Genomic DNA, 20,929 nt, shown 5'->3' with positions numbered 1-20,929 from the left:
TTTGGAACCTCATGCTGATGTCATTGCATCAAGGGGTAGACATTCTCCCTAGGTCATAATATAGACAAGTCAAAGTATTGACCAGGGGCCACAAAATGTGGCTAGGGAGAATGGCCCAGAGAGCATCAAGGCCCAAATTGCTCCCCAAGTGGGTGAGTGAGTGCCTCTAGCATCAGACAAGAAATTTACCATTCAATTAACATGTAGGAATGGTAATATCCCAGGGTTTCACCATAGGTCATAGGTGTTGACTAGGTTCCAAGTGACAACTTGGATAATTGGTGAATTGCTCCAAGTGACAACTTGTTGAGCATGATTCTTTCCACAAGTAGTGGATTGACACATCAACATAGCTACCTTATTTAGGGACAATCATTCTCTCTAGGTCAAGAATTAGGGAGAATGGTCTAGCAAAGGAAAATCATTCTTCTTGTGTCAATTATGTTGACTAGAATTAGGAAGAATGGTCCTAGAGGCCTAGAATCACTTAGTTGAGTGGGTGCCCTTCAACATCAGGCTCAAACTCTCTAGATAGGTTGAGTGAGCACATTTAGCATTAGGCCCAGAATTACTCATGAAGAGTGAGGCCTTTGGAGATTCACCACGAGTCAAAGATATTAACTAGATTGATGGTTAACGAAGACTAGTCTAGGTCAAGAGTATCGACCAGGATGATGGTGATGATACACCATAGGTCTGAGGTATCGACTAGAATTATGATGACTAATTGATGCAAATGATGTACCATGGGTCAGAAGTACCAACTGAGATTATGGTGATGATACAACATAGGTCAGAGGTACCGACCATAATTATGGTAACCAAGTGATGTTGTTGATTTACCATGAGTCAAAGTTGCTAACTAAGATTATGCTCATAGAATGACACTAACGCTAATGATAAAGGATGAAACATTTCTTAGAGAATTTTGTCAATAAGAGAACATATGGTGTTGGTTGTGTTATATTTTATTTTGTGTGGACCTAATAATAGTTGGGTGGACCCAAGGATGGGGGGCAAACCTAAATATGGTGGGCAAAGCTACCCATGGTTTTGTGCATGGTTTTTGCACACAGTGGTTTTAGCTTGTGGTATTTGTAGATTCGGTCAAGGGAACTATGATTATGTTGTAATCCAGGGCTAGTGGATTGGGGTTTATGAATACTTTGAAATGTATAGATATGTATTGTAACATTAAAAGGAATATAATAAAAAATCAATCTGGTATTCCCGGTTTTGGTATCCAAGGGAAAATATCTGTATATGTAATGTTCCAAACTAGAAAAATACAGTAAATATCAAAACATACACTAAATTGAAGGCAAGAATTTTCACACATGCAAGCACAAATTTACACAAATAAAAATAGATCAGAGAACCATATAATAAAAACCATATAACTGAGCCATTTTATTGATTTTAAAGTTGGAACTAAATAAATGGAGTGAATAATTTTTCACTCGACCTCCCTCTAGCTATCTTCTCCATCATTCCCCTGGTTGTTCACTATCTCAGTCTGTTTAACCCTCCTGTATCCTCCTCTGCTTCTGGATCGCATTCATACAATATCTGACTTCATATCTCGGTACTCCTAGAACATATTGGATTAGGTATCTCATCCTAACTTGTGGAGCCCAAACCCTCCCAAGGAAGGCCCTCTAATATTTCTAAACCCATCAAGCTTGCAGGGGCCGATGTGGCCCTGGGCAGACAAAACACTATTGAAAGGGTACTTAGAGCATAGGAAACCCTTGCTAGGGTTCCCCCATGAAGTGGGTATCTTTTAACTGTAGGGGTTTAGCTAGCCCCTCCAAAAAATTAGCTCTGAAGAGGCTTTTGGATTGTGAGCCCTGTGATATCATTTTTCTTCAAGAGACCCTCTGTATGGTTGAGCAGATTACCTAGACCTTACAATCTTTGAAGCCTGGATGGATCTTTCACGCCTTGGATGTCTTTGGATATCGAGGGGTATAGCTATGGGTGTAAAACCCCATACCTTTAAAACTATCTCTACTTGGGGTGGACATGGTTTCCTTGATTTGGACATTTTTTCCACAGAGCTGGGCAAGAATCTCTACATTATTAATATACATGCCCCTAATCATAGAAAACTAGATTTCTGTCATAAGTTGTTAGGGAACACCCTGATAGACAACTCTACTATATTAGGAGGAGACCTAAACTTTACCATTGTACATGAATAATCCTGGGTATATCATTCACAGTTTGACCCCCTCTTGGACCAGCTGGAATAGCTATTGGAGCAACACCACCTTATTGATATCCCCACGAACAAAAAATTACTGACATGGCACAACAAAAGGACTGGAGATGCGGCATTAGGCAGAAATATTGGATCATTTTCTCATTCATGAAGATTTGTTAGCATCCTTCACACAGGTAGTGGGTGGGGTTCGGTGGAATTTTTGGATCATTCTCCCATCTATTTAGAGTTGGCTGGTCCATCAAGAAATCCCAAGTCTCCCTTTAAATTCAATTTGACCTGGTTAAAGGACCCTAACTATCTCAGAATTGTAACTAAGTTTTGGAGAGACCATCTACTTTCAAATTATCCTAGTGTTGTAGAGGGTTTCTGTCATAACCTGGTGAATCTTAAAATACTCTCTATAATCTGGGCAAAGGAAAAAAAGGCCAGGGAGGAACAAACTCTTTGTGAAATTGAATGCCAGATGAATGAGTTGACGGACAACCATGGCAAATGGTACACCTCAGCTGAAGAAAAAATCCATTTAACAGGCTTGGAGGCCCAAAGATCCAAGATTTTGTTGGATCAAGAAGAGACATGGAGACTCAAAAGCCGAGCTATATGGCTTCAAGTTGGGGATGACAATACTAAGTTCTTTCATAAATTTCCCAATGGAAGGAGGGCCAACAATAACATATGGAAGATGTGAAATGAACAAGGGCAGATGGATAAAACCTATAATCAGATGGCACATCTGGAAAATACACACTTCAAGTAGCTCTTCAAAGCCCCCCCTGGTGCAACACTTGTAGAAATTATCCGCATAGCTAGGCATTTCCCTATATTTGTGGATCCAGACTCTGTGGAGGATCTTATCAAACCTGTAACAATGGGGGAACTGGAGAGTACATTGAAATGGTTCAAGAAGGATAAAATTTTGGGGCTGGATGGATGGTCAGTGGAATTCTATCTATCCTTTTTCGACATCATTGGCCTGGACCTTCTCAAGGTAATCGAGGATTACAGAACTTTTGGGAGAATGTATGAAGCCATTAATACTACTTTCATTACCCTAATTCCCAAGATGGACTCCCCACAATCCTTTAGCGACTTTCGGCCCATTTCCCTCTACAAAAACCTTTACGAGATTATTCCCAAGGTCATTGCAAACTGAATAAATTTAATCCTATCCGACAACATATCCTCTGAACAATTTACCTTTCTCCACAACTGTTAGGTCCATAAAGCCATTGGTATTGCCCAGGAAGCCCTCCACTCCCTCAAGATGAAGAAACTAACATGAGCCATTCTTGAAATACATCTCTCTAAGGCCTTTGATCGAGTCAACTGGCTATACATTAGGATGATTTTAACTCGCCTGTGCTTCCCTATTCCTTTCAGTAGATGGATCACGTGATGCATTACATCTGTCTCTTTTAGTACTCTCATAAATGGATCTGCTTCCTATTTCTTTCATGCAGAGAAGGGGCTTAGACATGGTTTCCCAATTTCCCTGTTATTTTTATTGATTTTTATGGAAGGTTTAAGTAGGCTAATCTCTTCTGAAAAAAGGGTAGGGAGGCTAATGGGACTCAAGATCACAGATCAATGCATACTCACACATCTTCTTTTCGTGGATGATATTCTTATCTTCCTCAATGGTGGCATACAAGACTACAACACTCGCTTTGAGGTGCTATGATTAGCTCAGTAACAGGAATGGAAATAAACAAACCCAAATCCACCATCACCCTATTGGCTTGTTCCCCACAGGAACTTCGTCATGCATATCAAAAATTCCCCTTCCAGAGACTACAACTAGAGGATGGATTGAAATACCTAGGCTTCCATATAAAATCTCATGGATACAAAATAGTTGATTGGACCTGGTTAGTTGCCAAGGTCGAAAGAAGATTGAACAACAGGAGTCATCAACTTTTGTCTAGAGAAAGATGTTTGGTGCTTATAAAATCTATTCTTAAAGCCACCTCAGTCTATTAGATGTCTCTTAACTGGATTCCTCGAGGCATCCTAGCCTAGATTCAAAGGATATGCTAAAATTTCTTATGGAAGGGGCACAAGGAAGGAAAACCCTTTGCACGGGTTAAATGGAGCAGAATTACAGTCCCAAAAAAATGGGGGGGGGGCGGGGCACGGTTGGGGCCTCAAGGATCTCTTAGCCTTTGCTCATGCACTAGCGGCCAAATTAGGATGGCTTCTCCTGAAGCACAAAATTTGATGGATAGAAGTTATTACTTATAAATAAATTTGGCCTCGGAATATCATGGAATGGGTTTGGCTACCTTCTTAGAACAAGCAAGGAATATCAGTAATCTGGAAAGTTGTCATACAAACTCTCCCCATTATCAGGAGTGGGCTAACTTGGTGAATTGGCAATGGTTCAGCTGTCTGCATCGAGGCTGATCCATGGATTGGATGCAACAACATGAACAATCTACCTCCGGAACTGATAGCATACCTTAACAACAGAGATGTGGCCTCCATCACCCATATCAGCGACCGGTTGAATACTTCCATTTATCAACAAGCTTGGATGTCTGTTGATGATCTTAGAATACCCGAGCAGTGGAGTTAAGAGTGGAGGCATTACGCAACTGCATTAACTGAATCACATGTAAGGCTCAAGGATGATGAGGATGAACTGATTTGGGCTCTGGTTGTGCGGGGGGCATACAGTCCTAAATATGGATACCCCATCATTCACACTACTCATAAGTACAATACTATGGAATGTTGGTGGTGTATGATATGGAAACTCAAAGCTCCGCCACGCACTCACCTCTTCATGTGGAATATGATTATGGATAAGACTCCTGTAAGCACTAATCTCATGAAAATATCTTTTTAGGGTCCATTTAGGTTTGTTCTATGTCGACAAGAGGAGGAATCAAACAAGCACATTTTCCTAACATGCACCATCACTGAGAAAATCTGGGAATAGGTGTTGTCCATGCTAAACATCAACCAATGATGGGAAGGGGATTGTATAAAGGATGTGTAGAATAGTTGGTTGACTGCTACCCCCACCATGAAAACTCGAAACCTCCCTCTAATTCTATGTTGGAACATCTAGCTCTGCAGGAACAATATCATTTTTAATAGCAAACTCATCAAATGGCCTCATATTGTCTCAAAAATTTGCAATAGCTATAATGAAATCATGGATGAGGAACAACCTGCCACGATTCAAATGATCATCCCAGAAGTTATAGATCATGCTCATCCTTGGGTCTTCTTTGATGGATCTACACAAGAACAGGGGTGTGGGGGGGGGATTCTACTCCACCTATTTGATTCACATTTTTTCTACATTCGTATGGAATTGGGTGTGGGCACAAACAATTTTGTTGAGCTCACCTCACTTCGCCATCTATTATATTTTGCACTAAACCAAAGCTGTAGACAATTACAAGTCTTTGGGGACTCTAATATTGTCATAAAATGGTTCAATAGCATAACTGCATGCCATGCTCAGTTACTCAGTAACATATTGGATGATATATTTCTTTTAAATCACATTTTGATTAGATCTCATGTACTCATATTTACAGGGAGCGCAACAAATCTGCAGATCAACTTTTCAAAGAGGGAGTGCACCATCCCATAGGAGAATGGATGATACAAGAGGAAAAATAGGTATAGGCTTATCATTTCTATCTCAGGCCATATATATAACAAAATCAGCAAAGGCTGATAGGCCCTAATTTATCATAGTATTTTGAGACATCAACAAACAGAGACTCACAGAACTAAATATTTTTTGAAATTTTGTAAACATATTTGTATATGCATACTGATCTATGATGGTACACCCTTCTTGGGTTTTATGTATAGACTTACTACTTTTGATGACTACGGTCACTCGTACAACATATGCCACTGGCATCTACAACATGTAATTTTCCATTATAATAGAAAATTATGATTTTTCCCCGGGGGGAAAAAATGTACAATGGAGTGAATAGATAGAACTTGGGCTTGCTATTGTAAGAATCCATTACCCAGGTGAGAAACTAAGTGAAATATCTAACTGAAATTGCTCAATCTATCCGAACGTACTGCCCATAAATTGTTTTTGTTGTTGTTGGAGGAAAATTGTGAAATGAACCCTCAAAACTGCTCCAAATTTTCTGAAAAATTAGAGGAAGGATCCTCACACCTCAACCAATAAAACCCAAAAATATTTTGAGCTAATTCCAATTGAACCGAAATGCCCGAAATAGTGTGAAAATCCTTGCTAAACCAACAATTCACCTTGCAATAAGAATGAAGATTGTGGGCCCGAATATTGCCTGAAATTTTTTGTAAAATTAACTAGAGTCTCCTCTTACCAAACCCAGAAAATTCTCATGTTGAATCCACCAGTCACTAAAACCCCAAAATCAACGTGCAACCCTTCACAGTCTACTAGTGAGCTACAAAAATTGAACTACTGCAAGAATGCACAATTTCCCTAAAGGGAAACACATCCAAATCCAGTGAAATTCCTTCTTTAAACTTCTGGCCAAAATCAACTCCAATACCCGACAAAACACTACTGCTCAACACCTACAAAATACCTGGAAATCAAACCCACAATAGATGATCCTCCAATGAGCAACTCGAATTGCCTTTGTGCCTAAGGAGTGGAAAATTGAGTGAATACCTACAATAAAGATCCATGGAAACCTTGAATTGGACTGCCCAAATTACCCCACTAGGGAGACACTTGAATTTCTCTGAAATGAGGGTGGAATTCTGCTTGGAAATTCCTTGTGCTAAACAACATTCGTTGACTTGGCTTAATAGCTCAAGTAAACTCTCCAATTTTGAAATGAAATTCCAAATAGAATGATCAAAATGAGGCTCTAGCCTTCCTTCTATTTTTTCTTTCCATTCCTCAGACCGTGGGTCGATTTCTCTTACACTATGCTTTGATACCATGGTTTAATTCTTCCCATGGTTCGATTTACATTTGGTAACCTTCACAACTTATATTCACTTTAATTTTTCTCTTCTCCTAAGTTTAGGCTTCTTTTCTCTCCAAAATTGTATTAACCCATCACAACCCATTTTCCTAAGTTTATTTGCCAAAAATATTTATTATTCACCAAAATTGCAAAATTGAGAATTTCCCTTAACAAAATTATTAATAATTGGGACGTGACAATGCTCCCTACCAAAAATTGATTATCCTCAAGCACTCCCTGAGCAAGTGCCCTCTTTTACTATTGATCACCACTGTAACGATAAATAGTATTAAGGTGCCTAATGTGCCACTGAGTCATCCCTAATCTCAGCACTGCCATGACATGAAGAAATCCCTCAATACGAGGATCCCAAGCCATCCTGATCAATGTGAAGCACACCTTACTCCATTAGGTTTCCAACCAAATACATGTACCAAAAGACCTTTTCATACTATCAATAAGTAGAGCATCATGATAATGTAGGACTTTATCAAACTCCCCATGAAGCTGCCCTACCGATTATTCCACCTCATGCACTCCAAGAGTAAACTCTTGAAGACACAACACATTCCCTATGGGGATGAAGTCTTTCTTGCATGAAATTCCCTTAGTATCATCTCGGTGACCAACGTTTCTTGCTGAGGAAGTATCCCGTGCTATTAGTGAGTCACTAAATCCCCAAGGAAGATCTGAGTGATCTCCTCCTATAGTAGCCATCTCATCCCTAAAGTTCATTGAGTGGTCAAGTATTATGATTCCAGGGTCCCATGCCCATCACAGAAAGAAACTGTCCTATTGACCCTATAAGACTCTGGTCATGACTAACTGCATACTATGCTTGTACCAGAAACTACTATCATGTAAGTCTTGGCCATAATATATATGATGATCGAGGCTAACCTTAACATGCCAAGGTGACTCAACAATGCTCACCCTTATCACTCCATGGCTGGACCAAATCCTGGAAAACCACCTACCTCACCATATGATGAATACTTCAGTGATCCCCCATGTGTTAACCTGATAATGAAATGCATCACCTAGTATCTAGATTGTACTCATTGAGTAATGGAGTGTCCCACCAATCAACTAGATCTCTAGATCCCATAACCATACTAGAACTCCACAACACCCAATCTTCACTTCCTACTGCTAGCTTCTAGGACCCCTTTGTGCCTCATCTCTGACCCTTTTATGTATATAATGGATGGGCACCCAATATCAAGAATTTATCATGCGTATGACAAACTGCTATGCTCCTTCTAGACCACATAGTGAAATCTGTTATCCCACCTCCTGATGATGTACCCTGATATTGCATGGAGCCTAGGTATCCTCCTTCTAATGAGGTCTATCATCCCCTGTACCTCATTCTCACATAAAACTTCGGGTCTTCCTACCAAAATTTCACCCTGTAGCTCACTCACAGTCACCTCCCTAAGTTTTAACTGAGGAGTGGAGCATATGCTACCTCTATAACAAACCATGTACTCGCAAAGCCTATACCTGTCATCTCATGCCCTGATCAAAAGCCACTGTTGAGAAGTCTCTCTTTGGATACTCTATGTCCCAAATAATTGTCTCGAGCGAGCCTTTTGCGTCATGTTGCTCGCGATGAAGGAATCGACGGACAATACCCAACTTTGTTGTGCCTGCAAATAATGTGGTAGTAAAATAGACACGCAATTCCCCCTGTATATCATCCAATGACGCTCATCAATCCTTAATGAGCTGCACCCAAGGGTATGCATGTTGTCCCTATTAGACAGTCTCTTTATTACGCACATCCCTTCCCTTATCAAATAATGGTGTCTTAAAGGAATTGAAGCATTCATCTCTATTACTAATGGGATCGGGTTCAAGGTTGCTAACTATTTTCAATTTCTCGTCAAAAGGGGTCGTCCCTACATCCAGCTCTCTACCAATTGGCAATGACCTATTCCCCCCTTCCCATTTAGTTTCTATTATCTACCTTCCTGTCAGTCTCTCTCCTTCAAATCCTTCATCAAATCTTGCTTCTCTATCCTTAGCATATTATGAGTCCTTGTTGGATATATGTACATAGATATGGAAGCGTGCAAATATGAAAGTCACAAATATAGATTTAAAATGTAAATTATGTTTACAAATATTATAAATGTAATAAACTAGATTAAAGCGACAAGTAATATGAGATATGTGAAATATACCCTTGTATTATGATAATAATGGGAGGTGTTGGCAACATAGTTTTGATCCATTATGAGGAACCTTTTTTCTCTAGATATGGCTATCCACCCAAGATTACATGAGGACATGAAAAGTCCTAGGTGGGAGACGTTGGGCCTTTACTACTATTGGAAGTGTGAGTTTAACCCTTTCTACTCCCTCTTATAGCCTATTATCATAACATTTTGTCACAATCACTTGCATTATGGTCATCACATCTTAATGAGGTGTTACGTTATTAAATTCAATGTTTTTTATTTTTTTTAATGAGTTATTTGAGCTATAGGTCTCCATTTCTAATGATAGTATCAGATCTTATAACCCTCGTAAAGATCTAGTAACCCAAATCATTAGTTGTCATATCTATGCACCCCGAAGGTGAAATTTTCCACATGTTTTCATTGCTAGGAAACTTGAGATGGATAAGTGTTGGTTGGATTACTCCTAGGTAAGACAAGGAAAGCACCATCTCACAGTCAATGCTCTAGTCAAATATAGGGTGGTAATGCATACAACACAACAACATTGAATAGTCAATCAATTTTGAGGTTATGGAAACTGACATGGATATTGTCATGCATGCCATGTCATGAAAATATCATATGCCAACATACAAGTAGTTACCCATATAAGAAAGAGCTATATTTTTCAATGGAATTATGCCCTAATATATTTTTGGCATGTAAACAATTAACAAGTATGTGTGTCCTCCAGAGCTATACATGATTCAATGCACCCTCCTCTATACTATATAACATCTATAAAAAGTTAAGGTTGAAGGTTGATGTTTTCAATATTAAGGGATTTCAAAAGAAAGTAGTCAATATATGTGTTTCAAAGTTGTTCAAATGGTCCAATCTGAAGGCCATATGTCTTGCAGTTTGATGACAAAGCATATGTGCATCCATGTTGGGTGTATGCAAATTGTCTTTACAATTGTAATCTAAACTTGCGTAATCATCTTTTAATATAAATGATGTCATTCTAAGCTTTATTTCATAACAAGACACTTATACTATAGCTTTTCATTGTAGCACGAGTCAATAGGTAAGGCCTCCAACCTAGTTTGCATTGCAAATTCATTTATTGCTTAGCTATATAAGCAAATTAGATAGATTTTTATTTCTATTTATGTTCTATAGATTAATATTTTAATTCACTATGATTTAGTTTTTGAACATCATATGTCCTTAATTGTAAAAGTGAGGTTAGGCATTGAATATTGAAGTACAAAAGTGTTTTTTAAGGAATTGGGAAACCATTTGATGCCTTTAATGCAAAACACATTATTGTGATTAGAGCTCTTAAAATTCTCTTATAAACATAATCTTAGTGATCCAACAAACTTGTAGCATTTTACTTTTTTACTGATTGAATTTTATCATTTAAGTGGAAAGTGTAGATTCCCCCTATATAAGTTAAGCACTAAAGGTTGAAGAACGAAAGCTCTTATCAAGGGATCATAAAACCATTTAATGCCTCTAATTCCAAACAAAAGACTATGATTAGAGTCTGTAAAGTTCTCTTGAAAGAATAAGGTTTAATTTTTAGTGTGATAGAATTTCATTACTAATGCATGTTTTACAGCACTAGATTGTAAAATATCTTTCATAGCTAGATAATAATTTATGTACTAGTTACACACAAGAAATTTTGGTGTTTATACGTTTATGACCACAAATTGAAGGTAATGGAATTTAAGTAATTAAATTGCATAATAATAACCTTCTCAAACTAAAGGAGGTTGTATACAATCAATTTTGAGCAACCTCCTCAAATCAAAAGATGTTATTATAATTTAAGGTTCCTCAAATTTTATGTGGATCAACTCTTGAAAATATAGGAACTCTCTCCAAATTTAGGAATAGGAGGTGGCATAAAATCTATCTTAAATAACCTTCTTAAACTAATGGAGGTTGCACACAATTAAGTTTGAACAATTTAAGGTTCCTCATATTTTACATGGATAAACTTTTGAAAATATAGGAATCCCCTTCAAATTTAAGGATAGAATCTTAATAGGAGGCATGCCCTTGATAACAAACACTTTTTAATCCATAAAAAGTTGCAAAAGGACTAATTTTTTCTAGTGATTTCAAAAAATCTAATCAAATTTAACTAATATTTTCAACTTTGAGGAAGATTTCTATAATATAACTAAGGTCTATTATTAGATATATTATCATAATGTAATATATAAATATCATGTAACTAATCATAATTACACATTAATAATAATTGTCATATGACATGCTACATAATATTTATTTCTTATATCATGGTTATAAATCTATAACATTTCTTAAGTATATTACACTTTTTAAGATAATAAAAAAGTGACTAATCATTAAAAACATATGTTTCTTCTTAAGAAGTCAAAGGTTCAACTCTAAAAGGGGTTGTCTTACAAACAATTGTCTTATACAACAATTTTGATGTTTAACTTGACTATGACCTTAAAATTAAATTATTATTATTGTTATTATTGTTATATTATTCTTTTGGTGTCTAATTTGGCTATGACATTAAAATTAAAAGATTACTATTATTATTATTTATCTTTTTAACTAGAGAAAAGTTGTGAAAGATGTAATTCTTTTTTATTAGAATTATTTTCTTAAACTTAAGCATATAAGCTTCTAGTGGGATTATATATATTAAAGTGCAAGTTACTTTTAGAGTGCAATGTAACAATTTTCATTTTTTAGCATTTTTAATGTATAAATTGATTCAACCCCTTGCAAAACTCTTTGAGCACTCGGATTATGTCGACTATACAACTTAAACTTACAATTTTGACAAATCTTTGTTAGATTTCAAAATAGTGAAAAATGTACATAAAAGGAGATAAGAAGTCAAAATATAGAATGGTGAGACTGTTGAAATATTTGGTTTCTAACTTAGCTATGACCTTAAAAAAAATTATTTATTACCTTTTTAATTAGAGAAAAGTTATGAAATATGTAAAAACTATTTAAAACAAATATTAAAAATGATTAGAGTTACATTGTCAAAATTATGTGGTTGATGTTCACATACTTAAAATAATGAATAATATATGTATATATTTAAATATCAATGTTTTTCATGGATTTGTTAGGAAATATAGAAAACAATTGATATATTCTTCATGTGAAAATAGTTTCTATATTCACCACTATAGAAAATAGTTTCCTTATTCATCATTATAGATTCAATTTAGCCATGGATCTATCAAGCCTCAGAGGGATTAAATCTCTTGAGGTGTGAATTTATTTTAGGATGGAGGTGTGGATTTATTTTAGGATGGAGGTGTGAATTTATTTTAGAGTGCAATATAAAATTCTTTGGTGTTTAAATTGCATTTTTCAAATAAATAAATGGATTTAACCCCTTGAAAGGGACACTTGGATTGTGTAAATTACACAACCTAACTTATAGTTGCAACAAATCTTTGCTAGATTTCAAATGGCTAGAGAATGTATGTAAAAAGATCTAAATATAGAATAGTAAGACTACTTGAAATATTTTAATCATATTTTTTTATCAAAATATTTATTTATAACTTTAATATTTTTTAAATACCATTAATATAACGTTATATATTAATTTTATATTAAGAATGAAATGAATTACATATTCTACCTTTTACTATTCTTATTAGGAAATAATTGAACTTTTTGTTTACATTCAATTTTTTTTCTTTGTTCATTGAAATATGTGTGTGTGTGTGTGAATATAGATATTTAAATAGTTTACCGAAATTTTAAATATTTTTAAAAAGTATAACAACAATTTTTTTCTCTATGTAGAATTATTGATATTTTATAATTCTTTTAATTAAATCTAACTAAATAGATATATTCTCTTTTTTAATTATGATTTATATTGTCTTTTTATTTAGAAAATATTCCATTTTTATTTTCAAAGGGACACATGTCAATTTGATACTCATCTCCTTCATATTGCATTGTAAAACGCAACTCTCCACACAATAGTTGTTCTTTGTTTGCTTTCTTTTATTTATCTTTTAAAATTTGATTATAAATTACGGTATTTCACATGAACATCTAAATATTTTATTTATAATTGAGAGCAAATGAAATTTTCTGAACACAATTTCTAAATTGTAATGTCAACAACAAACCTAATAAACATAGTGAAACTAAAATTATTGATATTCACTTTTATTTTTAATTATAGTTAACAATGTGAGAAATTCTTGAAATGGGGGGACGATGGAGAGCTCTGGTTTCGATCCAGAAACCCTAGGCCCTAGGCCTAGGTGATGCAGGTGTCGCAGTCACGGGCTATGCAGTACAGGGTTAGGTGTGCAGCGGGCTAGGTCAACAAGGAAGCCCTGGTGGACAGTATCGGGGATCGCCAGCTGAAAGGTGCAAACGGCATTAGGAGCTGCGCGGGACGGCGTTCGATTAAACTTTCCCGTTTCCAGCTTAAGCCTTTCTGTTATGGTGGATCCGGGTGTTTTGGTTTTTCTATTTTCTGAGTCCTCCGGAGGTAGCGAAAACCTGGCGTTTTTGCAGCACTCAACGGTTAAGCGGTTGAAGGAAGGTATAAGGGTTTACCGGGCCTGTTTTTACCATGGTTAATCCTCGAGAAGCTGTCGACTTAGAACCATCCCCTGAAGACATTCTCTCCGTCTGGGGAAAGGAGACCACGGCGGAAAACATCGACGCGTTTTTTGGGCAGTCTGTCAGTCAAGCAACCGCATTGCTCTCGGGCGGAGGCATATGGCGTTCCAATGTGGTAAAAGGGTTGCTGGACGAGAATCTGGAGCTCACAAGCAGTTTTGGAGTTGGAGGTAGGGTTTCTGGAGAAGCTTTCAGTACTGGAGATAGGGGTTTCGACGCGGCTAACCCTCAGGCATGGTCGGGTTCATCTCCATGCAAAAATCTCGCTCCGCCATCCAGTAAGTCCCTCTCCCCATCAAAAATTTTCGTATCTTCGGGAGGTCTAGAGGATATTATAAATTTTCCACAGCCCAAAGGGGTGTGGAGGACTGTGGGAGGGGTTCAGAGTTCCGAAAAGGAGCTAGGGGTTGGAAATAATCCTTCAACTGTATACAAAACCCTGTTCCAAAGAACTTCGTCGCAGAATTCCTCTGGGGAGAAAGAGGCGTCAGAGGGTGCGGTTTGTTTTCAAAATAAGGAGGTTTTCGTTTTCCCTTCTGATCTAGGCAAGACAAATGGGGGTGACATTTCGGCCTCTGGCAAGGCTGGGAGCCCGGTGGATGGGCTGGTCGAAACCCCACCTGGGCCAGAGGATTTGAGAAATGGACACGAAGATTGCGGCCAGAACAGGGATGTTGATATCCCAAACTCTAGTACAGGAGAAAGAGTATCAGCTCAAAATGCAGAAAAGGTAGGGGCTAAGAGAAAGAAAGTCAAATCGTGGAAAACAAAGAAGGTTACAAATCTGGTTTTAGGAATGGACGTTCAGGTCGAGGACACTCTGGAGGTGGCGGAGAGCACTCTGGTGGGCAGAGTGAGAGGAAGATATGTCTCAGGCAAATTCCTCAAACAGTGGGCAGATAGTCAGTGGTCGAAGACCCCGGCAAGCTCTTTCACGACAGCTACACTGGTCAAAGGATGGTTTATGGTTAAATTTGATTGCAAAGAGGCAATGGAGTGGGTCGAGGAACGAATCTGGGCTTTCGGGGATCGCCCGGTTTTCTTTAAACGTTGGTCGCCTATGTTCGATGCTTCAAAGGAGAAGGTTAAAGAACTTCCTGTATGGGTTAGAGCCCCAAACCTACCTCCTTTCCTCTGGGTTGACTCAGTTTTCAAGTCCATTGGGAATCATCTGGGCACTTTTTTGGACGCTGATAGATCCTACCTCCACACCTTTGAACGAGCTGTGGCGAGAATTCTCGTTAGGCTAGACCCGTCGGAAGGATTGGCAAAAACGGTCACTCTGCAATATAGGGAATACGAGTATGAGCAGATTCTGGATTATGAACTTTTCCCCTTCAGATGTCACCGCTGCCATGAGTATGGCCACCTGGCTAGGGACTGCCCTTTAGGGAAAAGACGAAGGAAGATGAAGAGTAAAGAAGGGGATTTGGAGGATATTCTGAAGGAAAACGAGGGAATGGTGGAGGAAAAATTCACAGAGGCAGAGCATCACAGCGCAGGAATTGACATACAGGAGGAGGCGGACATGCAGCGGGAGGAAGTGATACCGGTCCACGAAGATGAAGACCAGCATTTCAAAGGAAAATCTTTGGACGCTCCAGGCGACCCACCTGCGGACGTTCAAACTGGTATGAAGCACTCTCCTCTAAATCTTCCTTCAAATTCTGAATCAGAAATTGGTATATTGTCTTCGGATTTCCCTATGGCTGCAAATTTAGAAGATCCTCTTCAAAGCATTGAGTCTCTTTCAGAAGCCCTTCCCTCATTAACCCTAAACTGTGAGGACCGATCTAAAATGAGCCAGTCATCGGGGTTTCCTTCTCCTGTCAGACATTACAACCTCAGATCCCACAGTAAAAGACCTGCAAATCATTTGTTTGTCCCGGAAGCGGTTGGTGGACTCTGTCCTGAGTCTTCGAAGAGTCATCAAAAAAAAGGGAGAGGGAGGAAATCTTTTCTTTCAAAAGCCCAAGTAAAGGCCAAATTTGATGTGGCGGATGGTAAACAAATGTCGATCCCTGGGGCGCTTAGAGCAGCGAAACCCCCTGAGTCAGTTATTAAATGATTTGTTTCTCTTGGAATTGTAGAGGGTTGGCTAGTAAACCCAAAAAACTAGCTTTAAAAGATTTGATCTCCCGCCACAACCCGGATATGATTTTTCTTCAGGAAACTCTGGGCAATAGTGCTGATGTTGAGTCCTCGCTCTGCTCTCTTTTCCCGGGCTGGGTTTTCACTGCTCTGGATGCTGCAGGACACTCTGGAGGCCTTGCTATTGGTTACAAAAAGGGAAGATTTAAGGTTCTAAATACTTGGGGCGTGCCCCACGCCCTTGGTTTGGAGTTTCACTCGCCTGATTTTGATCTGCCTTTTATGGCCATCAATGTATATGGTCCCTGCCAGGGCAGGGCACCCTTTTGGGAGGCCCTCCTCTCGAAAGAAATGTTAAAAGACAAAAGACTGCTGATAGGGGGAGACCTAAATTTTACTTTAGGGATGGCAGAAGCCTGGGGGCCAAATGCAAGGGAAGATCCTCTGGCCGACTTTTTCCAAAAAACGTTACAGACCCATAATCTGATTGATGTTAACATAATCAAGGCAAAGCCGACCTGGAGAAACAGAAGAACGGGAGAGGAGAGAATAGAAAAAAGATTGGATCGGTTTCTTATAAATGAGTCTCTGGCTTCTTACATTCCTCTCTTCAGACAATGGGTAGGTGATGGGGGAAATTCGGATCATTTTCCTATCTACCTTGAATTTTCAAAGACTCCCCCCAAGCCGGCCTCCCCTTTTAAGTTCAATGCTTCTTGGCTTCAGGAGGAGTCCTTTATCCAGATGTTTAGGAATACTTGGAGGCATCCAAGCCCTGCCTCTTCGGAAAATAAAGGAGCTCTTTTTTTGGAGAACTTAAAAAGGTTAAAAAGGACAACCATTGAATGGGCTGCAGACAGAAAGAGGAAATCAAACGAGGAGTTGATTAAAATTGAGGAGGAGCTTGGTAAGCTAGAAGACCCTGATACAGATGCTTACATAACACAAGAGGCGAAGGATAGAATTTTGGGGTTAGAAAAGAGCAGAGCAAAGATCCTTCTGGACAAAGAAGAGGAATGGAGGCTGAAAAGTAGGGCTATTTGGCTGAAAGCAGGGGATGAAAATACAAAATTTTTCCATAATTATGCAAAAGGGCGGAAAAATGCAAATACTATTTGGAAATTAAAGGATGATGAGGGGAGAGAGTACTCCTCTTTCGAGGCGATCTCAAACCTGGGGAAGAATCATTTCCAATCTCTATTTGCTGACCAAGGGGGAATCTCTATTGCCGAAATCATTCAAACTGCTCAGGCTTTCCCACGGTTTGTGGAGGAGGAAGAAGCAGAAAATCTTTGCAGGGAAGTAACAAAGGAGGAGGTTGAAAATGTTATAAAATCAATGCCAAAGGACAAAAGCCCTGGACCGGATGGTTGGACTATTGAACTGTTTACTCACTTCTTTGAGCAGATTGGGGATGAGTTAACAGAAGTCGTGGAGGAGTCAAGGAAAAAAGGAGAAATTTATGGCCCTTTCAACGCAACTTTCATAGCCCTCATTCCAAAGAAAGAGGATCCGGAATCTTTTGAAGACTTCAGACCCATCTCTCTCTGTAATACTATTTACAAGATTATAGCAAAGATCATAGCGGTCCGACTGAAGCCCATTCTTTCAGTGTGTATATCCAGTGAGCAGTTTGGATTCCTGGACGGTCGACAAATTCATGAAGCCATTGGGGTGGCCCAGGAAACCATCCATAGCATTAGACTTGCAAAGAAAAAAGGAGCAGTGCTAAAATTGGATCTGTCCAAAGCCTATGACAGGATTAGTTGGTCATATCTCAGACTGTTATTAACCCACCTCGGGTTCAAGGTGGAGTTCATAAATTGGATCATGGGGTGTATTTCAAATGTAAGTTTTGTTGTTTTGATCAATGGGGCAGCATCACAATTTTTCAAGAGTCAGCGAGGCCTGAGACAAGGATGCCCTCTGTCTCCTCTTCTTTTTCTTCTGGCAGCTGAAGGCCTCAGCAGACTGATCCAAAAAGCCAAGAGTGCAGGTTTGATTACAGGTTTGGAAGTTGCTGTAAATCTTTTTATAACCCACCTCCTATTTGTTGATGATATTCTATTGTTTACAAATGGAAATATAAATGAACTAAAAGCGCTCAAAGATATCCTTGATATTTTTCTGAAAGCTACAGGGCTTCAAATTAACCCCAGAAAGTCTCATCTTATAATGGAAGCTTTCTCCAGGCAAGAGGAGATATTGATCTTTTCCTACCTACCTTTTGAAATATGCAGTATGGATCAACCTTTCAAGTACTTGAGTTTTTGGTTAAAACCACATGCTTACAAGAAGCAGGACTAGAATTGGTTAGTGGCTAAAATTGAACAAAGGATCACCCATTGGAGTTTCAAGTGGCTTTCAAGGGTGGGCAGACTTACTCTCTTAAACTCTGTTCTTCATGCCATCCCGGTATTTTGGGTTGTGCTGACCTGGATCCCAAGAGGTGTCCTTCACAAAATAAAACAAATATGTAGCAGATTTCTGTGGTCGGGAGCCAAGGAAGAGTCAGTCCTTCCTTGGGTTGCCTGGGATAAGATTGCTCGACCAAAGGAATGGGGGGGTTGGGGCATCAAGCAGCTCGTGGACTTTAGTCAATCCCTGGCCGCAAAATCAGGATGGCGTATTATCACAGCAGAGAACCTTTGGACCAGAGTAGTTAAAAGGAAGTACATTGACCCAGTCCCCCTGGAGGATTGGATTCGAAACCCAAACAAAAAAGGTAGAAACTGTTCGGTAATATGGAAGGCTACCTCAGAGGCTTTCAAGGTCATTGAACAAGGACTCGCTTGGCAGGTGGGGAACGGAGAAAGCCTTAGGATTGGCAGGGACCCGTGGGTTGGTTGTAATAATCTTTATGCAATGTCTCCTGGTCTACTTGCTCATATAGATTCTTTGGGAATACATAGTTTAAGTCAGATTGCAAATTTAGATGTTTATTCCATCTGGGGGCAGGAATGGAAATCTGTAGAGGAGCTGGGGATTGATCCCTTCTGGAGAATTGAATGGCAGGCTTTTACACAAGAACTCAAGCGGACAAATGTAAGAATAAAGGACCTCCCTGATTCCCTAGTGTGGGCTCACTCGGAGACTGGCCTATATTCACCAAAGGCTGGATACAATTTCCTGATGGAGAAGAAGGGATGGGAGCCACCTGTTTGGTGGGCAAAGCCTCTATTCAAGCTGAAATGCCCCAAGAAAGCCAGAATTTTCTTCTGGTGTGCACTTAAACGAAAGATCCCTACTTGGGAAATCCTTCAAGCTCGGTTCAAGCAGGGGCCGAGCAGATGCCCCTTATGTCAAATAGCCTCGGAATCCATCTCACATTTATTTGTGGAATGCTCTTTTACAAGACTTGTCTGGGAAGAATCAAAAAAGCTTTTGAACATAAACTCCAAATGGGATGGGGGAGATCTAACTACAGCATGGGATTTGTGGTGGAAAAACTATCCCGAGAAGAATTTGAGGAATCTTCCACCCATTATCTGTTGGGGCATTTGGATAGCCCGGAATAGAAACATATTCATGGAAAAAGCTACCCCGGCGCAGGTAATTGCAATACAGAGCTCTGCTATCCTTACTAGCATACCTGAACCGGAAGGTCCGTCCTCCAAAAATCAGCAGAAAGAAGTTCGGATTAGGGAAGGTATACCCTGGGCATTTTTTGACGGGGCTGCACAAAACGATTCTGCCGGAGCCGGAATCATTATCCATATCAGTCCTTCTCATTCGCTTAAAGCCTCGGTGGGTCTTGGGATGGGAACAAACAACTATGCCGAACTCTCAGCCCTAAAACTTCTCCTTTGCTGGCTCATTCACAGACAGGTCCTCTCAGTTCAGATCTTTGGTGATTCCTCAAATGTTGTCAACTGGGTCAATGGCAAATTTAGATGTCGGAATTATATGTTGATGCCTCTGCTAGATGAAATTCAAAATCTAAAAGCTTCTTTCTCTGTTTTCTCTCTTGAACACATTTACAGGGACAAAAATGATGAGGCAGACCGGTATTCTAAAGAAGGTCTTCAACAGCCTGTGGGTTCGTGGAGGATAAAAGAGCAGCTTCAGGACCAGATCCGCGAGACGGATTTGGCCCCCTACACATAGTGGTTTTTTGTTTTACTTGCTGAATATGCTCCAGGAGTAACGGATTTATTTGTTGTTTCTGGAGGCATATTGTTCCTGTGTTTTGATTATCACACTGTTTTATTTCCATGCGCAATGACTTAGAAAAGACACAAAAACTCTGTTATTTCAATTTTTGGACTTTTTAACGGGTTGTTTTCCTGAAAATGGAGACCCGGGTTCTTTCTTTTACAGCCGGTTTGTTCTGGCTGTGGCGGGCCGAGTTCAGCTGAACTTGGTGTATATGTCTATATGTATAGACTTGCTCGATGACTTCGCGGAGAAGGATGGTTCATACCTCTCTATCTCAGGCAGTTTTCTCTGCTGAATGTTAAATCCTCTGCTTGTAGCTTTTTTATTTCCATATTAATAAAAAAGCTCGGTTTTTTTCCTCGGAAAAAATTATAGTTAACAATGTTTTTATTTAGAAAATATTTTATTTTCATTTTAAAATAAACATGTAAATTGAATAATGAAATTACACATTTCCCTAATCCAAGAATAAAATACAAAACAAAACAATATTTTTTAAAAATTTGATGAAAAGAATTAATATTCAAAATAATATTACTATTTTAGCTTAGTAAATTTTTAAGAACCTTACCCATTATTTAAGTTAAAATTCTAAACTAATTATTAACAACACTCCTATTAATAACAACTATATTTATAATGAATATTAATATTTATAATTTTAC

General features: G+C 38.7%; 1 protein-coding gene across 1 annotated transcript; it reads left to right on the top strand.

The window, feature by feature from the left end:
• The first annotated feature begins 16,169 nt into the window (after window positions 1–16,169).
• Window positions 16,170–20,213, top strand: LOC149213543 (uncharacterized). Its single transcript, XM_089389065.1, has 3 exons — window positions 16,170–17,136; window positions 17,200–18,298; window positions 18,590–20,213. The coding sequence occupies exons 1-3, from the start codon at window positions 16,170–16,172 to the stop codon at window positions 20,211–20,213; spliced, it is 3,690 nt and encodes a 1,229-aa protein (XP_089245191.1).
• Window positions 20,214–20,929: the final 716 nt, after the last annotated feature.

The sequence above is a fragment of the Pinus tabuliformis genome, chromosome 1_1, assembly GCF_031772625.1.
Source record: "Pinus tabuliformis cultivar Carrire ecotype Pingquan chromosome 1_1, CPIR1, whole genome shotgun sequence".
NCBI lineage: Eukaryota > Viridiplantae > Streptophyta > Pinopsida > Pinales > Pinaceae > Pinus > Pinus tabuliformis.
This window is presented reverse-complemented; position numbering and strand designations above follow the sequence as displayed.

Excerpts from the sequence above, each read along its gene's own strand:
- LOC149213543 (XM_089389065.1), top strand. The coding sequence starts at position 16,170 with ATGATTTTTCTTCAGGAAACTCTGGGCAATAGTGCTGATGTTGAGTCC. Across the intron at positions 17,137-17,199 it reads AGAGGAATGGAGGCTGAAAA|GGCGGAAAAATGCAAATACT; the intron begins GTAGGGCTATTT and ends ATTATGCAAAAG. Across the intron at positions 18,299-18,589 it reads ATAATGGAAGCTTTCTCCAG|ATTTCTGTGGTCGGGAGCCA; the intron begins GCAAGAGGAGAT and ends AATATGTAGCAG.